The sequence below is a fragment of the Sinocyclocheilus grahami genome, unplaced genomic scaffold (genome assembly GCF_001515645.1).
Source record: "Sinocyclocheilus grahami isolate Dianchi unplaced genomic scaffold, SAMN03320097.WGS_v1.1 scaffold884.1, whole genome shotgun sequence".
Lineage (NCBI taxonomy): Eukaryota > Metazoa > Chordata > Actinopteri > Cypriniformes > Cyprinidae > Sinocyclocheilus > Sinocyclocheilus grahami.
Genome location: NW_015506063.1, coordinates 15,250 through 32,824, shown reverse-complemented (window position 1 = coordinate 32,824; position 17,575 = coordinate 15,250). Strand labels below are relative to the sequence as shown.

Sequence of the window (17,575 nt, the reverse complement as noted above, 5' to 3'; positions counted from 1 at the left end):
GGTGCTGTCTAATGTCCATTTACTATCTGCGAACCCCTGATCTCCCCTTCCGCTGTCACATTACTGTGTCAATGTGATGCTCTTTAAACTGTAAAATCAATGTAATTTGCAATTTGGCATACATGTTTACCTGTATTCTTTCTCACAGGTTCCATTAGTTTGTCTGTCTTAAATTAAATGGGATTTAATGCCTCAGCCAAGAGCGACATGGAGAGACAATTTTAGAAGGGCAAGGGTAAGGTTCTTGCAGTATGTCGGGTTGTTTTTTTTTATGCATCTGCAGGGGTCACCTCTATCTTCTCAAACCCCCATGTCCCCAAGGTCCCCTAACATACTTCATCAGCCATGCGTTGTGCACTTCTCTGTCTTTTTTTGTTCGAGTCTTATGCTTCTCTTTCTCTCTGTCTCTTTCTTTCAACCACAAGTTTCTCCACAGGTGTAAGGAAACTCAAAAGGGTTGGTGACCTCCCAAAACTAACAGAGCACAAAATCCTGGGTTTATCCTCTGCCTCTAAACCCCTATCTGTACCTGTAACCAATACTAAACATGAGTCTTTTTCTCTCTCTCTCTCCTTCTTGGGGATATATACATGTATAAATGCAGTGTTATATATGTATATACCCATCCAAACTGTTGTGTATGTGTGTAAACCAACATTCCAGCAGTTCTAGAGGCCATCACTTCCCTCAAGAGCTTTCTCCCGTCTAACAGTATGGACCCTTTTTTGCTTCTCTGTTTCTGTGTAGGTGTCTATAGTCAGCCTTATAGCTAATGCGCTGGGCTACTCCGAACTAGGGCCCATTAAATCACTCAGGACACTAAGGGCCCTGAGACCCCTCAGAGCATTGTCACGTTTTGAAGGGATGAGGGTAAGATACAAAGCTATAGAGCTGATCTCTCTGCATGCCCATTCAGCAGTTACAGCATGCTAGAACTGATCGAACGGCAAATAAAACGAACGGCAAGGACCACCGAAACCATACCGGGGATTTTTTTTTTTTAAGACAGCCGCCAATGAAAAGGACTCACCCTTTTCATGCACACCTCTTCCGTACCACATTAATGATCCAGTCATGATGCAGCTGAGATAACTGTGGAAAATAGGATGTGAAACGCATCTCTGTTCCCTGATTTAACTGAAATCGGGTGTATGATTGACTGCTAGTTAAGTAATTGTCAATGTATCAAAGCTGCCTCATTACAAATAATATTTCAAATTGGCCCTGGAAAAAATAGCATGAACAATTATTTACAAAACCAAACGCAACACCATTAGAATCCCTCCTCATTTCACACAGCATTTGATCTGCAATTGGCTGTTCATTTGGCCTGACTCAACTTCTGCTTTTGATGGAGAGCCCCCTTCCTTCCATTTCTCCTCTGTTACACTGACCCTGTCTCTCAGAGAACAACCAGCAGCACAGAACACTTTACCACTGAGGTCCCCACTTCACCCGTACTACGGCATTCTAGATATTCTCTTACTCTGATGACTCAGAGCACATTTAATATAATTGAACCTTTGCTAAGCTCCACCCCCTTGGTTACTGTTTCTCGTTCAATGTGAGTGTTATTAAAATGTAAAAAGTATCTTTTATCTACCAGGTTTCTAAAGAAATGAAATTACACAATGAATTAAGAATTTTAATCAAGGAAAGAGCTAAAATAAATTAAGTAAACATAACTGCACCTATGGTAATGTAAACTCTTTAGTTACTGTGATTTCTAGTACTATGAATCAATATGTAAATTAATTTAAATTAATAATAATCACTTTAAATTAAATTCAAATTTAGAAGTCCAAATTGAAGTTGAACATGTTCATTTGGGAATAACACATCATATGATAATATTATATGTAAATAATGACTTTTTGTTTTTAAAGAAATTCATATTTTTCTTCAAGGATTCATCAAATTGATTAAAAGTGACTGTAAAGACGTTACTAAAATTTCTATTGCAAATAAATGCTGTTCTTTGCAAGTAAAAACAGTGTAACTGTTTTTAACATTGATATTAATAAGAAATGTTTCTTGAGCACCAAATTAGCATATGACACTTAAGACTAGAGTAATGGTTGCTGAATTTGCCTTCACAGGAATAAAATGTTAAAATGTATTTAAATACAAAACCGTTATTTTAAATTGTAATATTTTACAATATTTTTTGCTTTATTTGATCTAGAATCTAGATAAATGCACCCTTGGTGAGAATAAGAGACTTCTCTCAAAAACATTAAAACATTTCACAACCCCAAACTTTTGAACAGTTGTATAATTTCTTTAAAATTTCATTTAGAACTATCTAAACATGCATATCTACCATTGACTTTAATTACAAAAGAGCCAAAGCTTGATATCATATAGCAAGAATTGCTAAGGTATAATTGGTCAGTGACATTTTAAGATGTTTTAAGACTTGGCAAAGAGTCAATTGGTCAAGGTGAAAGAAATGGGCTATTTTACTCAAGTCAAAGAGCAAAGTGACAGTTTCACTATAAACAACAAATACCTGTCAGCGCTGAATGTTTGAACACATGCAGGTCATCCATAGTCATCATCCAAAATTTGGCAAAGATAGGTGCTTTACCCCTTTGATGGTTGTGAACAGTTGCATCTGGTTGTTGTCACTTTCAGTTCTCTTACCTGTGGACTGGTTGCCCTGAGCTTCTGTATCCTCTCAACCCCTCCTCACCTCCTCCCTGCCTCCCTCCCTCCATTTCACACTGTTCACTTCAGCCCATTTGGCCCCACGCTGCCGAGCCCAAAGCAGCGTTGAGGAACCAAGCCGCTGGAGGCTCACCTCACCCCTCTTTGCTTGTCTAGGATCTTCACATGGGACTGTAAAAAAGAGAAACCCTGAGTGTGAGAGGGAGATATTTGCTAAGCTTCTGTATCTCTCTGTATCTTTCCAGCTGGTTTCCAGTTGAAGCCTTTAGCAATGTGGAGTGGGTGGCTTCTTTTAGTTTTGATTAGTTAGGACATTTAGAATAGTTACTAGTCAGTGGCTTGCAAGTTGTCAACACATAAGCTTTGGAGATGTGCAAGACCATGGAAGTGAGAGGTTTGTGTAGATTGTGTAGTGAAGCGTAAAGGAATCAGAGTAAAGAGATCTGTGATCTCACACTGCTGTTATAACTAAAAATATGCCTGGACCCAAAAATGACAGATAAGATTTCTCAATTATCAAATTTAATGCTGTATTTGATGGTATGTTTGCCCTTATGTATACATCTGCTAACAGGGCTCCAGACTTCAACTAAAATGGTTGAAAATGTGATCAAAACAAAGCAAAACATGACCACTAATTTAAAATCTAGTCACCATTGGCAATAGTCAGGGCAACTTTGCATCCATATGCAGTTTTGTTAGTTGTAATCTTGTTAGAGCATGGGCAAAAAACATAGTGGCAGCCATGATGTCTTGTCCTGCTTTGAAAAACTGACTCATGGCTTGTGAACTGGTTCTTTTTAATGAGTTTAAAAATCATGAAACTAATGTGCTTGTGAGTTAGTTGTTTAAATAAGGCTTGCTCAGGCAGTGAATTGTTCAGGCAATGAGTTCCCTTGCTGAATCACAAATAGTTTTTCAATCTGACTGTAAATGAACCAGGACATGTTACTTATATTAATTAAAAAATTAAATTTTACCATTTGTTTGTATTTATTTATTTATTTATTTATCATAGTCAAAGTCACTTGGCTCCTAAATGTTTAATTTTAAGAGCCAGTGCGTACACTAAAAAATGCTGGGTTAAAAAGGGACAAACCCAGCTATTGGGTTGTTTTGACCCAGCGGTTGGGATGTTTTGAACCCAATCGCTGGGTCAAAATAACCCAATAGCTGGGTTTGTCCCTTTTTAACCCAGCGCTGGGTTATATTTAACCCAGCATTTTTTAGAGTGTAGCTAGTAATTTGATTTTATTCTGGAGCCCTGTTATACTATTTTATGGAATTTTATTTTATTGTATTTAGTAATTATTTTGCTGTCTTCTGTCTTTCTTCTATTTCTTAATACGTTTAGTATTGTACTTAATTTAGACTGTCATTTTTGGGTGAATCAAAATGGTGTTTTCCTAGATTTGTTCTGTTTGTGTACCTGTTATTGGATTCATGAGGGTGTGTGAAATCAATTTTATGTAACCTGTAGAAGCATATAAGTCAAAGTACAGAGAGAACAATGAGTTACCCTAGTGAATAATTGATTTCAATTTTCATCAACTGATATGCTAAGTTTTAAATTAGAGTAAAAAATGAATAAATGACTTGATAAGGAGACGCAACAGTGGATAAATAAAACCAGCTTAGACTGTGGTATGTCTGCAATTTTTTTTTTATTCTGACCAATTCTCTGGCCAGATACAACACACTCAGTATAGTAATTAATTATGATGTATGTTTTGATTAACTAGAATTTGATTTACCTTATTCATTTATTATCCTAGTTTTTCTGTACCACAAATCATTTATCGAACACCAGCCGGCTTTGAAACGGTGGAAATCTCTCCACACTGCTGCCTCTTCTGTCTATTTATTTATTGATTTGAACGGTTCTTGAGATTGCACAAAGATGTCATGTAACACGCATGTCTTGTTCAACTGCCAATGCACATTATGCACTTTTGAAAGCCATTTTCCCTCACTTTGATATCTGTGTCGATTCTCACAAAGATAGTTTGTCTATGTGACATTTGAACGTAGTCTTTATTGAAAGATGGACAGTGATTCTCCTGACAAGTGCTTTTTCCTAGGGGGCTTTCAATCTTCAGCTCTCCAAATTTTTACTTATTCTGTCATTATTACTCGTACTGTATTTTTCTGTATTTCTCATTTTGAGTATGTAAAACAAATCAGCACTCAAAAACATCCGCTAAAGTCAGCCTGGTCCCCTGCACTTGCTGAGAGAATCCTGCCGTCCTCTGTGCCTCTCTGTGTGTTCAAGGGGGGAATATGGCTCCACTTTTCAGTATGTGAGAGATCTGCATGCTCAGCTGCCTGCCTGAGAGCTGCGGCTCGGCTGCCTAACACAGTTAGTGAGCGTCTCCTGGCACGCTCTGTTCATCAATAATCACTGATGGGCAATGTCCTGACTGGGACAGTGGGGGAGGGGAGGGATGTGGAGGCAAATGGGTTGTGGGGAGGATGGGTTGATATACAAAAAAGGGTTTAAGTTACTCAAGCTTGCCAAGGCAATGTTAAAGTAGTTGGGTGGTGGGTTGTAGTTTTAAGGATGCAACTGCTTTGGGGATGTAGAAGTCCATTGTGTGAGTCTGTGGCATATTTGTATGGAAGGTGTTGCATTAATTTTTATAAATATACTGCTTAGTCAGAGAGCTACTATTTAGGGCTGTAGTCCTGGAAGACCCCAGCACTGTGCATTTGATAAGTAGGACTTTAAGACTTTTCTCAATACACAGTATTCATAAAACACTAGGCAAATGACTTGAAGTTTTTCAAAGATATTCTGAATTGCACATCTGATAGGAACTTTACTCCTCAACACCTCATAGGTCACGTCACAGTGCAAACATGGTGGATGCTGTATGTCTTGTATGTATTGTATTCAATATTCATACTACATGCCTGCATCCTTAACGTCTGCTAATAAAGTATGTTCTGTAGGTTCTTCATCAAAAGCAGTATGTAATTTTGGATTTTTGCATCTACCCACATTATGCAGTGCTGGGATAATCCAGGACCAGAATAAAGAAGCACCTATTTAGCACACACTTCAAAAGATATATTGGCTTTTTGAAACTAGTATAGGCAAGAAATAGTATGTAGAATGTAGAAGTCACATAGTACTACTAGTGTCAAATAATGGTGAATAGTAATTTTAAAGGGGGGGGGGGGGGGGGGGGGGGGGGTTATTTATGCTTACAGCATGGCCAGTAAAAAATAGATTTCTTAACCACACAAGTATGTATATGCTAAATTCCACTATTACTACATTAATGAATTTATATTTCTGCAAAGAAATAACCAATCAGTTTGCAAATACTACTTAATTGCTTTACTCATGAATATTAATTACCTTCAAGAGACTTAATCATTTGCTTATGAATTCATATGAACTAATCTCAACTAATCACACTGAAGTTTTGAGTTGAAACAAAGTATTCTGCCTTCAGGTTGGAAAGTTAAAGCAGAATAGTATTCTAATTGTCGAAGTCATCAGTGTTGGGGGGGTAATACTGTACATTACAATTACTTTTTTCAAGTAACTAGTAAAGTAACATATTACAACAAAATATCTGAGTTACTTTTACAAATGAGTAATGCAAGTTGCTTTGTTTTCCCATTTATTCACTGACACCTCTCCTGTCCTTGTGTTGAGGGAAATTGGGAGTCAGGTGCAGAGGCATTTCCTTCTGCCTGAGGCTTATAAATTTCACTTTTGGTGTGAAAGGTCCTTCACAGTTGCAATCAATTTGCAATCAATTTCTGTATAGTAGGCTATTATAGGCTAAATTGTTCAATTGTCTCTGGTTGTCGTCTATAGGTAAACAACAAAAAAGCAGCAAAAGTCAAGTGAAGAATTATAGCAGGAACCTTGGAAACATAAAACTGAAACAAAATAAAGACAGTGCAGACAATAAAGCTGTAAAGCAATTTTCTTGGATGGCCATGTGACTGAAATTAAATATGAATCAAAGATCGTTTATAATTTGTTAATATTTGACTGTGTGAGCAATGTTCATAGTGTCTTTGTTGTGCCATGCAAATATGCAGCCACAAATGTGAGAGTGTTTGAATGTGTTTCTGTGTTTGAGGATATGCTGGGCCATTTCTGGTCTCTTACACGATACTGCCTTGTCTGTCCTACTCTGCTCTAGGTGGTAGTCAATGCCTTGGTGGGTGCCATCCCTTCCATTATGAATGTCTTGCTGGTTTGCCTCATCTTTTGGCTGATTTTCAGTATCATGGGTGTCAATCTGTTTGCGGGAAAGTATTACTACTGCTACAACGAGACTGAAAAGGCATACTTCGAAATTGATACGGTCAACAACAAAACGGAGTGCTACGAGTTGATACATCAGAACTTCACTGAGGTGCGCTGGAAGAATGTCAAAATCAACTTTGACAATGTGGGTGCTGGTTATTTGGCTCTACTGCAAGTGGTAAGGCTGCCTTTTTAGTTTCTAGTAAAATGGTTCTCTGGCTAAAGAAATATGTTAGTGTTAAACACTGATATTAACTTTCCCTTTATACTGCATAGGCAACCTTTAAAGGATGGATGGACATCATGTATGCAGCAGTTGATTCACGAAAGGTGAGAGGTTTGTGCAATCTTAACTGCCACCTGAGTCAAAGTACCTGTATAAACTATCTTTCTCTCCTCAGGTGGGAGATCAACCAAAGTATGAGGACAACATCTACATGTACATCTACTTTGTCATCTTCATTATATTTGGCTCTTTCTTCACACTCAACCTCTTCATTGGTGTCATCATTGATAACTTCAACCAGCAGAAGAAAAAGATAAGTCTCCACTTTTTCTCTTCACTTTAAATGATTTGTTCTTTTGCATTTAAACAAGTGGTTCTCACAGTACATTTGGACTTCAGTTGAGTAGATTTTAACCAAATATTGTTCATGACTATACTTTGGAGGTCAGGATATCTTTATGACAGAGGAGCAAAAGAAGTACTACAATGCTATGAAGAAGCTTGGCTCAAAGAAACCTCAGAAACCCATACCCAGACCCCAGGTACATCACTGATGAAAAGAGTGATATTTCACTCATTGAACTGACGTGAATAGAGTCCTAATCTCAAATCTATGCTACTTTCTTCTCTTCTTTAGAACAAGCTCCAGGGGATGGTGTTTGACTTTGTGACACAGCAGGTCTTTGATATTTCCATCATGATCCTCATTTGTTTGAACATGGTCACCATGATGATTGAGACGGATGATCAGTCACAAGAGACTGAAAACATTCTATACTGGGTTAACTTCATCTTCATTGTGGCCTTCACCTCTGAGTTTGTCCTGAAGCTGTTTGCACTGCGTCATTATTACTTCACCAATGGCTGGAACGTCTTCGACTGTGTTGTGGTCATTCTCTCTATCGTGGGTAAGTGAACAACGTTTCATTAACTCCCATTTTGTTTTTCAGGTTTTGAAATGCAGTGGTATATGTTTGACTCATTTCTTCTTCTTGTTTTTAATCACCCAAACCACAGGTATGTTCCTGGCTGACCTGATTGAGAAGTACTTTGTGTCACCAACATTGTTCAGGGTAATCCGTCTGGCTCGAATCGGACGTATCTTGCGTCTGATCAAAGGAGCAAAGGGCATTCGGACTTTACTGTTTGCCCTGATGATGTCACTGCCAGCCTTGTTCAATATTGGCCTTCTGCTGTTTTTGGTCATGTTCATCTTTTCTATCTTTGGCATGTCAAACTTCGCCTACGTGAAGCGGGAGTCTGGCATAGACGACATGTATAATTTTGAAACATTTGGGAATAGCATGATCTGCCTGTTCATGATAACCACCTCAGCGGGGTGGGATGGCCTTCTTGCTCCCATTCTCAACTACCCACCGGATTGTGACCCAAGTAAGGAGAATACAGGTACCTCAGTGAAAGGTAACTGCGGAAACCCTTCGGTGGGCATCTTCTTCTTTGTCATGTACATCATTGTCTCATTTCTTATTGTTGTGAACATGTACATCGCCATCATTCTGGAGAACTTCAGCGTTGCCACAGAGGAAAGTGCTGATCCACTTTGCGAGGATGACTTTGAGTCCTTCTACGAAATCTGGGAAAAGTTTGACCCCACTGCCTCCCAGTTTGTCACCTTTGCCAAGCTGAGTGACTTCGCTGACACTCTGGAGCACCCGCTGCGCGTTCCCAAGCCCAACACTATAGAGCTGATCGCCATGGACCTGCCCATGGTGAGCGGCGACCGCATTCACTGCCTAGACATTTTGTTTGCCTTCACCAAACGCGTGTTGGGTGATAGCGGTGACCTGGACATGATGCGACAACAGATGGAGGAGCGATTCATTGCTGCCAATCCTTCCAAAGTGTCTTTTGAGCCCATCACCACCACTCTGCGCCGAAAGCAGGAGCACATGTCTGCCTCTGTCATCCAGCGTTCTTACCGCGCTTATCTAATTCGGAGAGGCTTCCTCACAAAGCGCTTGCTAAACAGTAGCAGGCTGGAGAATGGCGGGACCAATCAGGACAAGAAGGAGGGCACGCCTTCTACTGCCTCGCTGCCATCCTACGACAGCGTGACCAAACCCGAGAAGGAGAAGCTGGAGGAGAGTGACAGCAAGGCCAAAAAGGGCAAAAACCAAAAAGATGTCAAGGAGTCCAAGTGTTAGGAATGATGGCGACCGAACTCTTGAGTCGAGACTGAGACTATCTATTCCAACAAATGTATAGAAAATCATTTGCAACAAAAAACACAGAAATCTTTGGGGAACAAGGTTGTTTACAGACAACAAATGCACCGGTGCAACAGGAAAGCAGCTTGATTTTTACAGATTTAATGATGACCAAACCCAACCTATGAGCTTACTGTCTTACATTTGTGCTCCGTGACCAAGATTTTACTCTTCCAACTGCAGCCGAAAGGCACTTACAAGGAGAAATAAAATAATGACCTATGGCAGACATCTTTGATAGGGACCACCTGCCAAAGGACAAAGCAGTACAAAGCAAGCTCATAAGATGGATCCTTTTGCACCACCATGCGTGGAGTTCAGCATTCCTCTGCTATGGACATCCCTTTCAAACACTACACTGCCGAAATCCCACGGAAACCTCCCGCTCATCCCAAGAGGATTCCGGGACGTTGTATTTTAACCATAGGAGAACCAGTAATAACGACGTTAACTCAATCATGTGGAGTGTCCGCAGAAAAAAAGAACAAAAAACAAAACAGAACAGAGCATTATGCAAGGGTTTTCAGTTGTTGTGATGAATATCTCACCTTATTTGACCCACAAAAAGTAGGGGAAAAAGCTCAGCCCATGTCATTCATCTCGTCATCATCTCTTTGTTATACTTTCAGAAAAAATAAATTTTATACATGGGCTTTCACATCGATACTGGGTTGGGGATTTATCAGGGTTTTGACTTGGGCTGAAAGGGACTTACTCAGACCGAGTTCCTGGTAAATAAATAAATAATTGTGCTCGTTCAATGCATAGAAATGACTTGCATGGTGGCATGTTTTGATCAGGAATCATGCATGTATAATCATAGTCCACTTGACACTGCTACTCAAACCACATCAGTGGCTTGACCATACATGCGATACTGTCCACTAGTTATCAAATTAAATAGATATAGCTGGGAAATGATTGGTCAATAGCAACATATTAACTACTGGCTATGACAAGTATACTTATACTTACCCCTCGTAAAGCTTGCTTCCTGATTAACCGATTCTCACACCATGCGTCATGTGCGTATTTTAAGGTGGTCGATCAAAGCTATGCCTTCGTTTGGATATACAATGTGGCAACTGCACATTCACACACCCGTAGGGGTGTTTCACTGCCCTGGACTTGTAGAGAAGATTGAATGAAAATTTGGAGAAGTGATTTCACTCAAATCAAATCTTGGGTTCATAAACCTTGATTTGCTTTTTTGCACCAGCAATATGATTCAACTGCCCCTCAATGTGCAGCTGAGGCTCCAGTAGGGCCTTCAATAGATCTTCAAAAGGTACAGCCACCGTGCCATTTAAACCCTTACAATGCTTTGTCAGGCCTCGGTGGGAGGCGATTTCTTCGATTTTCCTGGAGGTACTTGTCTTCGTGTCAGCACATACTCATGTTTACCATTTAAAGAGGTTGTCAGTTCAACAAGCATCTTGTTTTGTCTTAAAGATGTTGAGGAAAGCACTCGAGTAGCCATTTTAAATGCATCCTGTAGACATTTAATAGCTTTCTCCCTGTTGAATGAAAAAAGTGACTGATGTATATTTGGTATAGCTTGGATTACACATGTAAACTGGCCTTACACAGCAGGAAAACAAGGGAGGCGGCACTTTTAGAATAAAGTGATGAGTACTTGTGTTGTCTGATAGCATGCAGTTTATTTTAGCCAGTGATGGTGATACTACAAATTGGCTCGTTGCTACCTCTTGAGCAAACTGCCATCCCTTCTTGCTCTGGGTGCAATAGAATTGATTTGATTTGATTGTTTCATTACCTGGATGAATGCTTATTCTGGTGTGAGGTGTTACGGTGGACCACAGATAACATAATACAATGCTAATATATTGGTATAGGATTATGGAAGATCATAGGACATCTCAAACTGCTGGGTCAGTAGACGTACGCCACCAGAGCCGAAGTGTGGGAGAGCACACCAGTTTACAAACCCACTTCCTCTACTTCTCAGACCTGTAGATCTGCTTACTGCCTGAGATCTGTAAATCAGTGTGGGTGCTGTGGACTTGAACCAAACGAAGCCTGGTGAAACACTTAGACTACCGTGTAGTTTCCCCCCCTAACTCCCATTTTAGTTCAGATGTGAAATGAAAAATCACTCTCACTGACTGTATGACAAGTTAATGTATCATTCAATGTACAGGAGGGGCCAGTGATGTACATGGCACAATTGCTGAAAAGAATGAACTTTTTGAGGAAAACTAAAAGCATTGTAATATATTATTTTCTTTTAAATGGCATGCTTTGTTGTGGGTTTTGTAAATACAGAATTTTAAAGAATTACTGCTATTAATCTAATAATAAATTATAACGATGATGATATAGAATGGCTTCCAGCTGATGCCCTTGTCACATTTAATTTTTTTTTGTTTTTCTAACACATTTCACTTTTATTAAAGGGAATTGAATGATATAATGTATCAAGAATACACTATTATACAAAAACGAATATATGTATTTTATATATATATATATATATATATTATGTATATATGTATATATATATATATATGTATGTATATATATATATATATATATATATATATATGTATATATATATATATGTATGTAAGAAAAGGATATACAAATGAGCACTGTAATATTTCATTTATATGCAACATGTCCAGTGGATGTCCAAAAAAATAATGTTGGAGACGAACACACGCACGATTGTTAGCAACGCTGATTGGATATTTAAACCTGAAACTGTATGATGAGAGGGTTATGCAACCAGCACACCTCTGTAACCTTAAGGTTTTATTCGACACGCATACAAACACACATTTACACGTGAATGCACATATACGTGACATCCTGCCTATGGACATTGTGTGGTCACCCACCCGAGCCTGAAAGTCTAAAATAGTCACAGAGCAGTTCATGTATTCTACTCTAAAGGCCTCCCCGAACACTTCAGTACCGGTACTCGCAGGCCTGAACAACAGTTTTGTATGCATTTCGTATCCGTTTTTTTTGTGTGTTCAGTGGTCTGTTTCTAGTACTACTTCACTAATTGTCGTGTGCCTTTTTCTGCATTTTCTCCATGTTCCTACATTTTCTGAATTGCATTTCACTGCAATTTTGGAGGATGGTGCCATATTTAACATTTAGTTGATGGTGGGGGAAAGACGGGAGAATTTAAAATGGAGCACAATGCAAATCAGGGACTATAGTCTGAACAAGGTGCCTGGTGTACTGCCAGAGGAACACTGAAACCAACCAAGAAAGCAAGCCCACTTCTTCCAGATTTGATGTTACGAAAACTTCTGATGTTCTGTTTTCTGTACTTTGTGGATCATCCAAAAAAAAAAGTATAGCTTGCCTTCAGACTTTTGTGTTCTTTCCATCTTTGAAACTCACTTTTGTATCAATATTCAGTTACTGGACTTCCATTTTTAGCATGACTAAAATGCTTTCCATTTTGCTGAAAAGATTTCAAAAGTGCTTTTCAAACTGTTTTGTTTGACACAGTGTTGTAGGAGGACATATAATGGTGTGTATGGCACAACCACTGGAACTCTTAATAAGAACGTATAAAAGATTGTCTTCATTTGAGCACGAAACTTTTTATTAACAATAAAGCAGCCTTCCAGTTGCACAGAGTCGTCACTGATTTTGTTGAACATGAATGAGAAGTCAGAGACACATTTAGTGCACACATGACATCAAGAAATACATCCTTAATCTGCTATGCTCATAACTGGCCCCCCATAAAATTGTAAACACCTTTTTACATTTTATTTATTTTATCATTTTATAATTCTCTGCTCTTAAAATGTTAGTTCACCCAAAAATTTAAATTAGGCCATAAATTACTCACCCTCAAGTCATCCTAGGTGTATATGACTTTCTTCTTTCAGACGAATCCAGTCAGAGTTATATTAAAAATTGTCTTTGATCTTTCTCAGCGGGTGTTGTATGCGTCCGTCCAAAAGAAGTTAAATAAAAAGCGCCCATCCATTAAAAAAAAAGCATCTCACACGGCTCCGGGGGGTGAACAAAGGCGTTCTATAGTGAATCGATGCGTTTTTGTAAGAAAAATAACCATATTCAAAACGTAATAATCACTTTAACGTAGCTTGCACTCACTGTTGTACACTGGAAGCAGTTCCGTGGGAATGACGTATGGAGGTCGGCTTTGCGCATGCGCCGCTCAGAAGGGGAGAGATCCAAAAAAAAATCACTAATTAGAAGTACAAAATGAGGATTTGTAAAGAAGAATGTCAGTGGATTTCGATATAAGCCAAGAGGAGACTGGTTTTCCTTTGCTAAAGTAAGGATCCTGTAAACAAACGTTGGTTTTCACGAGACTCACTGGCGCATGCGCAGCGCTGACCTCATACGTCATCTGCCTGGAACTGCTTCCGTGTAGGACTGTTGGCGCAAGCTAGATTAAAGTGATTATTACGTTTTGAATATGGATATTTTTCTTACAAAAAAGCATCGATTCGCTACAGAAGGCGTTTGTTCACCCCCTGAACCGCCGTGTGAGACACTTTTTTTTTATTTATTTTTTTTATGGATGGGCGCTTTTTCACTTCTTTTGGACTGATGCATGCAACACCTGCTGAGTGCCATGAAACAGCTTGAAAGATCAAAGACAATTTTTTATATAACTCCGACTGGATTCGTCTGAAAGAAGAAAGTCATATACACCTAGGATGACTTGTGGGTGAGTAATTTATGGACTAATTTTCATTTTTGGGTGAACTAACCCTTTAACCTTGTTCTAACTGTTCCAGTCCTGTATGCATTTCTTTCTTCTGTTGAACACAATAAAAACGAATTCAACTGTTTTTGCCCATCCAATTTAATCAACAGGGTCCAAAAACAACATTGGACCCCATCGACTTGCAATATATGGACAAAAAACACTTAAGTTCAATAGAAGAAAGTAAGTCATCTCAAACCCTTAATTTTGTGGTTTTGTCATTGAGAGTTTGACAGTATGATAAGCTTTCAGATTATTCTCAGGGTGAAATGGGATCTGCACTAATAACATGGACTTCTAAATGAGCGTCACTTTAATTTGTGGCAAGAAATGCTCCTCTGTTCATCTAGTAAGTCATGGTTTAGCAGAGAAATCAATAGAAAGCTATTAGCTGTGAGTTTAAGTATCAATGACACTCATCTGAATTGTTTTACCTCCTAACCTCGGGGGTTGCATCCTGACCACTAGCTTTTGGTTGAATTGATTTGCACTTTTACCAGTGCAGCAGGATTAGTTCAGCCAATAATGAAAATACAGTTATCATTTACTTGCCCTCATGTTACTTTCATCTGTGTAACCCGAAAGGAGACCAATTTGAATAATGCATCTCATTCTTTTCCTTAGAATTACAATAAATGGGGACTGAAGCTTTTTACGCTTAAAAAAAATATAACTGTTGTCCATATATTATATAATTAGAAGTACAAAACAAGGATTTGTAAAGAAGAATGTCAGTGGATTTCGATATAAGCCAAGAGGAGACTGGTTTTCCTTTGCTAAAGTAAGGATCCTGTAAACAAACGTTGGTTTTCACGAGACTCACTGGCGCATGCGCAGCGCTGACCTCATACGTCATCTGCCTGGAACTGCTTCCGTGTAGGACTGTTGGCGCAAGCTAGATTAAAGTGATTATTACGTTTTGAATATGGATATTTTTCTTACAAAAAAGCATCGATTCGCTACAGAAGGCGTTTGTTCACCCCCTGAACCGCCGTGTGAGACACTTTTTTTTAATTTATTTTTTTTATGGATGGGCGCTTTTTCACTTCTTTTGGACTGATGCATGCAACACCTGCTGAGTGCCATGAAACAGCTTGAAAGATCAAAGACAATTTTTTATATAACTCCGACTGGATTCGTCTGAAAGAAGAAAGTCATATACACCTAGGATGACTTGTGGGTGAGTAATTTATGGACTAATTTTCATTTTTGGGTGAACTAACCCTTTAACCTTGTTCTAACTGTTCCAGTCCTGTATGCATTTCTTTCTTCTGTTGAACACAATAAAAACGAATTCAACTGTTTTTGCCCATCCAATTTAATCAACAGGGTCCAAAAACAACATTGGACCCCATCGACTTGCAATATATGGACAAAAAACACTTAAGTTCAATAGAAGAAAGTAAGTCATCTCAAACCCTTAATTTTGTGGTTTTGTCATTGAGAGTTTGACAGTATGATAAGCTTTCAGATTATTCTCAGGGTGAAATGGGATCTGCACTAATAACATGGACTTCTAAATGAGCGTCACTTTAATTTGTGGCAAGAAATGCTCCTCTGTTCATCTAGTAAGTCATGGTTTAGCAGAGAAATCAATAGAAAGCTATTAGCTGTGAGTTTAAGTATCAATGACACTCATCTGAATTGTTTTACCTCCTAACCTCGGGGGTTGCATCCTGACCACTAGCTTTTGGTTGAATTGATTTGCACTTTTACCAGTGCAGCAGGATTAGTTCAGCCAATAATGAAAATACAGTTATCATTTACTTGCCCTCATGTTACTTTCATCTGTGTAACCCGAAAGGAGACCAATTTGAATAATGCATCTCATTCTTTTCCTTAGAATTACAATAAATGGGGACTGAAGCTTTTTACGCTTAAAAAAAATATAACTGTTGTCCATATATTATATTGCCAGCCATTTGAAAGCACACAGTGGCTTTGAATGAGACATTGAAATGTAAGTCTTACTGTCAGCGAGTTGATCTTGAGATACAGTGGGTACGGAAAGTATTCAGACCCCCTTAAAATTTTCACTCTTAACAATATTGCAGCCATTTGCTAAAATCATTCAAGTTAAGTTTTTTTCCTCATTAATGTACACACAGCACCCCATATTGACAGAAAAACACAGAATTGTTGACATTTTTGCAGATTTATTAAAAAAGAAAAACTGAAATATCACATGGTCCTAAGTATTCAGACCCTTTGCTGTGACACTCAAATATTTAACTCAGGTGCTGTCCATTTCTTCCGATCATCCTTGAGATGGTTCTACACCCTCATTTGAGTCCAGCTGTGTTTGATTATACTGACTGGCTGTGTTTTTCTGTCAATATGGGGTGCTGTGTGTACATTAATGAGGAAAAAAAATGAACTTAAATGATTTTAGCAAATGGCTGCAATATAACAAAGAGTGAAAAATTTAAGGGGGTCTGAATACTTTCCGTACCCACTGTAGTTCTCAACCAGGGACATCAAGATCATTTTTAAATTGATTGAATTATTAAATTGACCAAGAACTTGATTCGAAAAAATCTGGACACCTGACGAAGGTTAATTTTAAAAGTGTAAATTCTAGGTCTGGAAAAATCATGTAAATTATTACAATTGTGAAACTCTATGGGCATTCTTATAATGAATATGTAGTTTTCTAGTTGTGCCAAACTCTAAAATATTTTGTGTTCAAAAGATTTTTTAAATATTCTACATTTAATTATTATCCAGTAAATCACGAACAACTGGAAAAGTCACGGGCCTTGGAGACAAAAAGGTTCATTAAAGTCCGCGTGAACCAGCAGTTGCGGCCGACTTTACTTCGGGATGTTAAATAGAGGGCGGGGTTTTATATTAGCGCTCCTCCTCTCCAGCTCTCACTCTCAGCAAACTTCTGCCCAAACCGTAAGCCCTCACACCGATGTCATCAGAGAAGGAATACCATTCCAGAGAGAAAGTAGTAAATGTTCAGATTTTGATTAAAGATCACCAAGACAAACTATTTTTTTAGTGGATTAACTTGCACGGAATAATTGTTCACCTCAAGACTAGCAATGTGCGCTGTACATTTTGATTTCATGAGGAATTTAAAAGGTTATTATGATTGGTTAAAAATCTGAAGACCTGAATAAAAAATTATTAATTTACAAAACACACTTTTTTATTTATATTGAAAAAAATAACCAGAATTGACAATATATAATTTTTGTTCCTTGTGAGAAAGTCGGTCAGAATTTTCCTTTTCCTTTTTTAAAGAAGATGCCAGAAAGGAAAAATAACGAAAATAAACCCAAGCAAAACAGAAAGAAGCGTGGCCGCTGTAAACGGCTCTTATTCGAACATAAGTGTTTCTACCTTTTCCTCGCTTTTCCTCCATTTCACAGCTGAGCAGGATTGTGTCCCTGATTCCCTGCTCCCCTTTCTGCAAGTCACATGGTTAGTTCTCTTGTCCC

The 17,575-nt window shown here is 38.5% G+C and overlaps 1 protein-coding gene across 1 annotated transcript in view; it reads left to right on the top strand.

The window, feature by feature from the left end:
- The window catches only part of LOC107563626 (sodium channel protein type 8 subunit alpha-like), a 67,437-nt gene extending 56,630 nt beyond the window's left edge, over window positions 1–10,807 (top strand). Inside the window, exons 22-27 of the mRNA XM_016248536.1 lie at window positions 6,837–7,121; window positions 7,220–7,273; window positions 7,345–7,482; window positions 7,607–7,711; window positions 7,807–8,077; window positions 8,187–10,807. Coding sequence (XP_016104022.1) covers window positions 6,837–7,121; window positions 7,220–7,273; window positions 7,345–7,482; window positions 7,607–7,711; window positions 7,807–8,077; window positions 8,187–9,334 — 2,001 coding nt within the window. The 3' untranslated portion in view covers window positions 9,335–10,807. The remainder of the gene's footprint in view (window positions 1–6,836; window positions 7,122–7,219; window positions 7,274–7,344; window positions 7,483–7,606; window positions 7,712–7,806; window positions 8,078–8,186) is intronic.
- The last annotated feature ends 6,768 nt before the right edge of the window (window positions 10,808–17,575 follow it).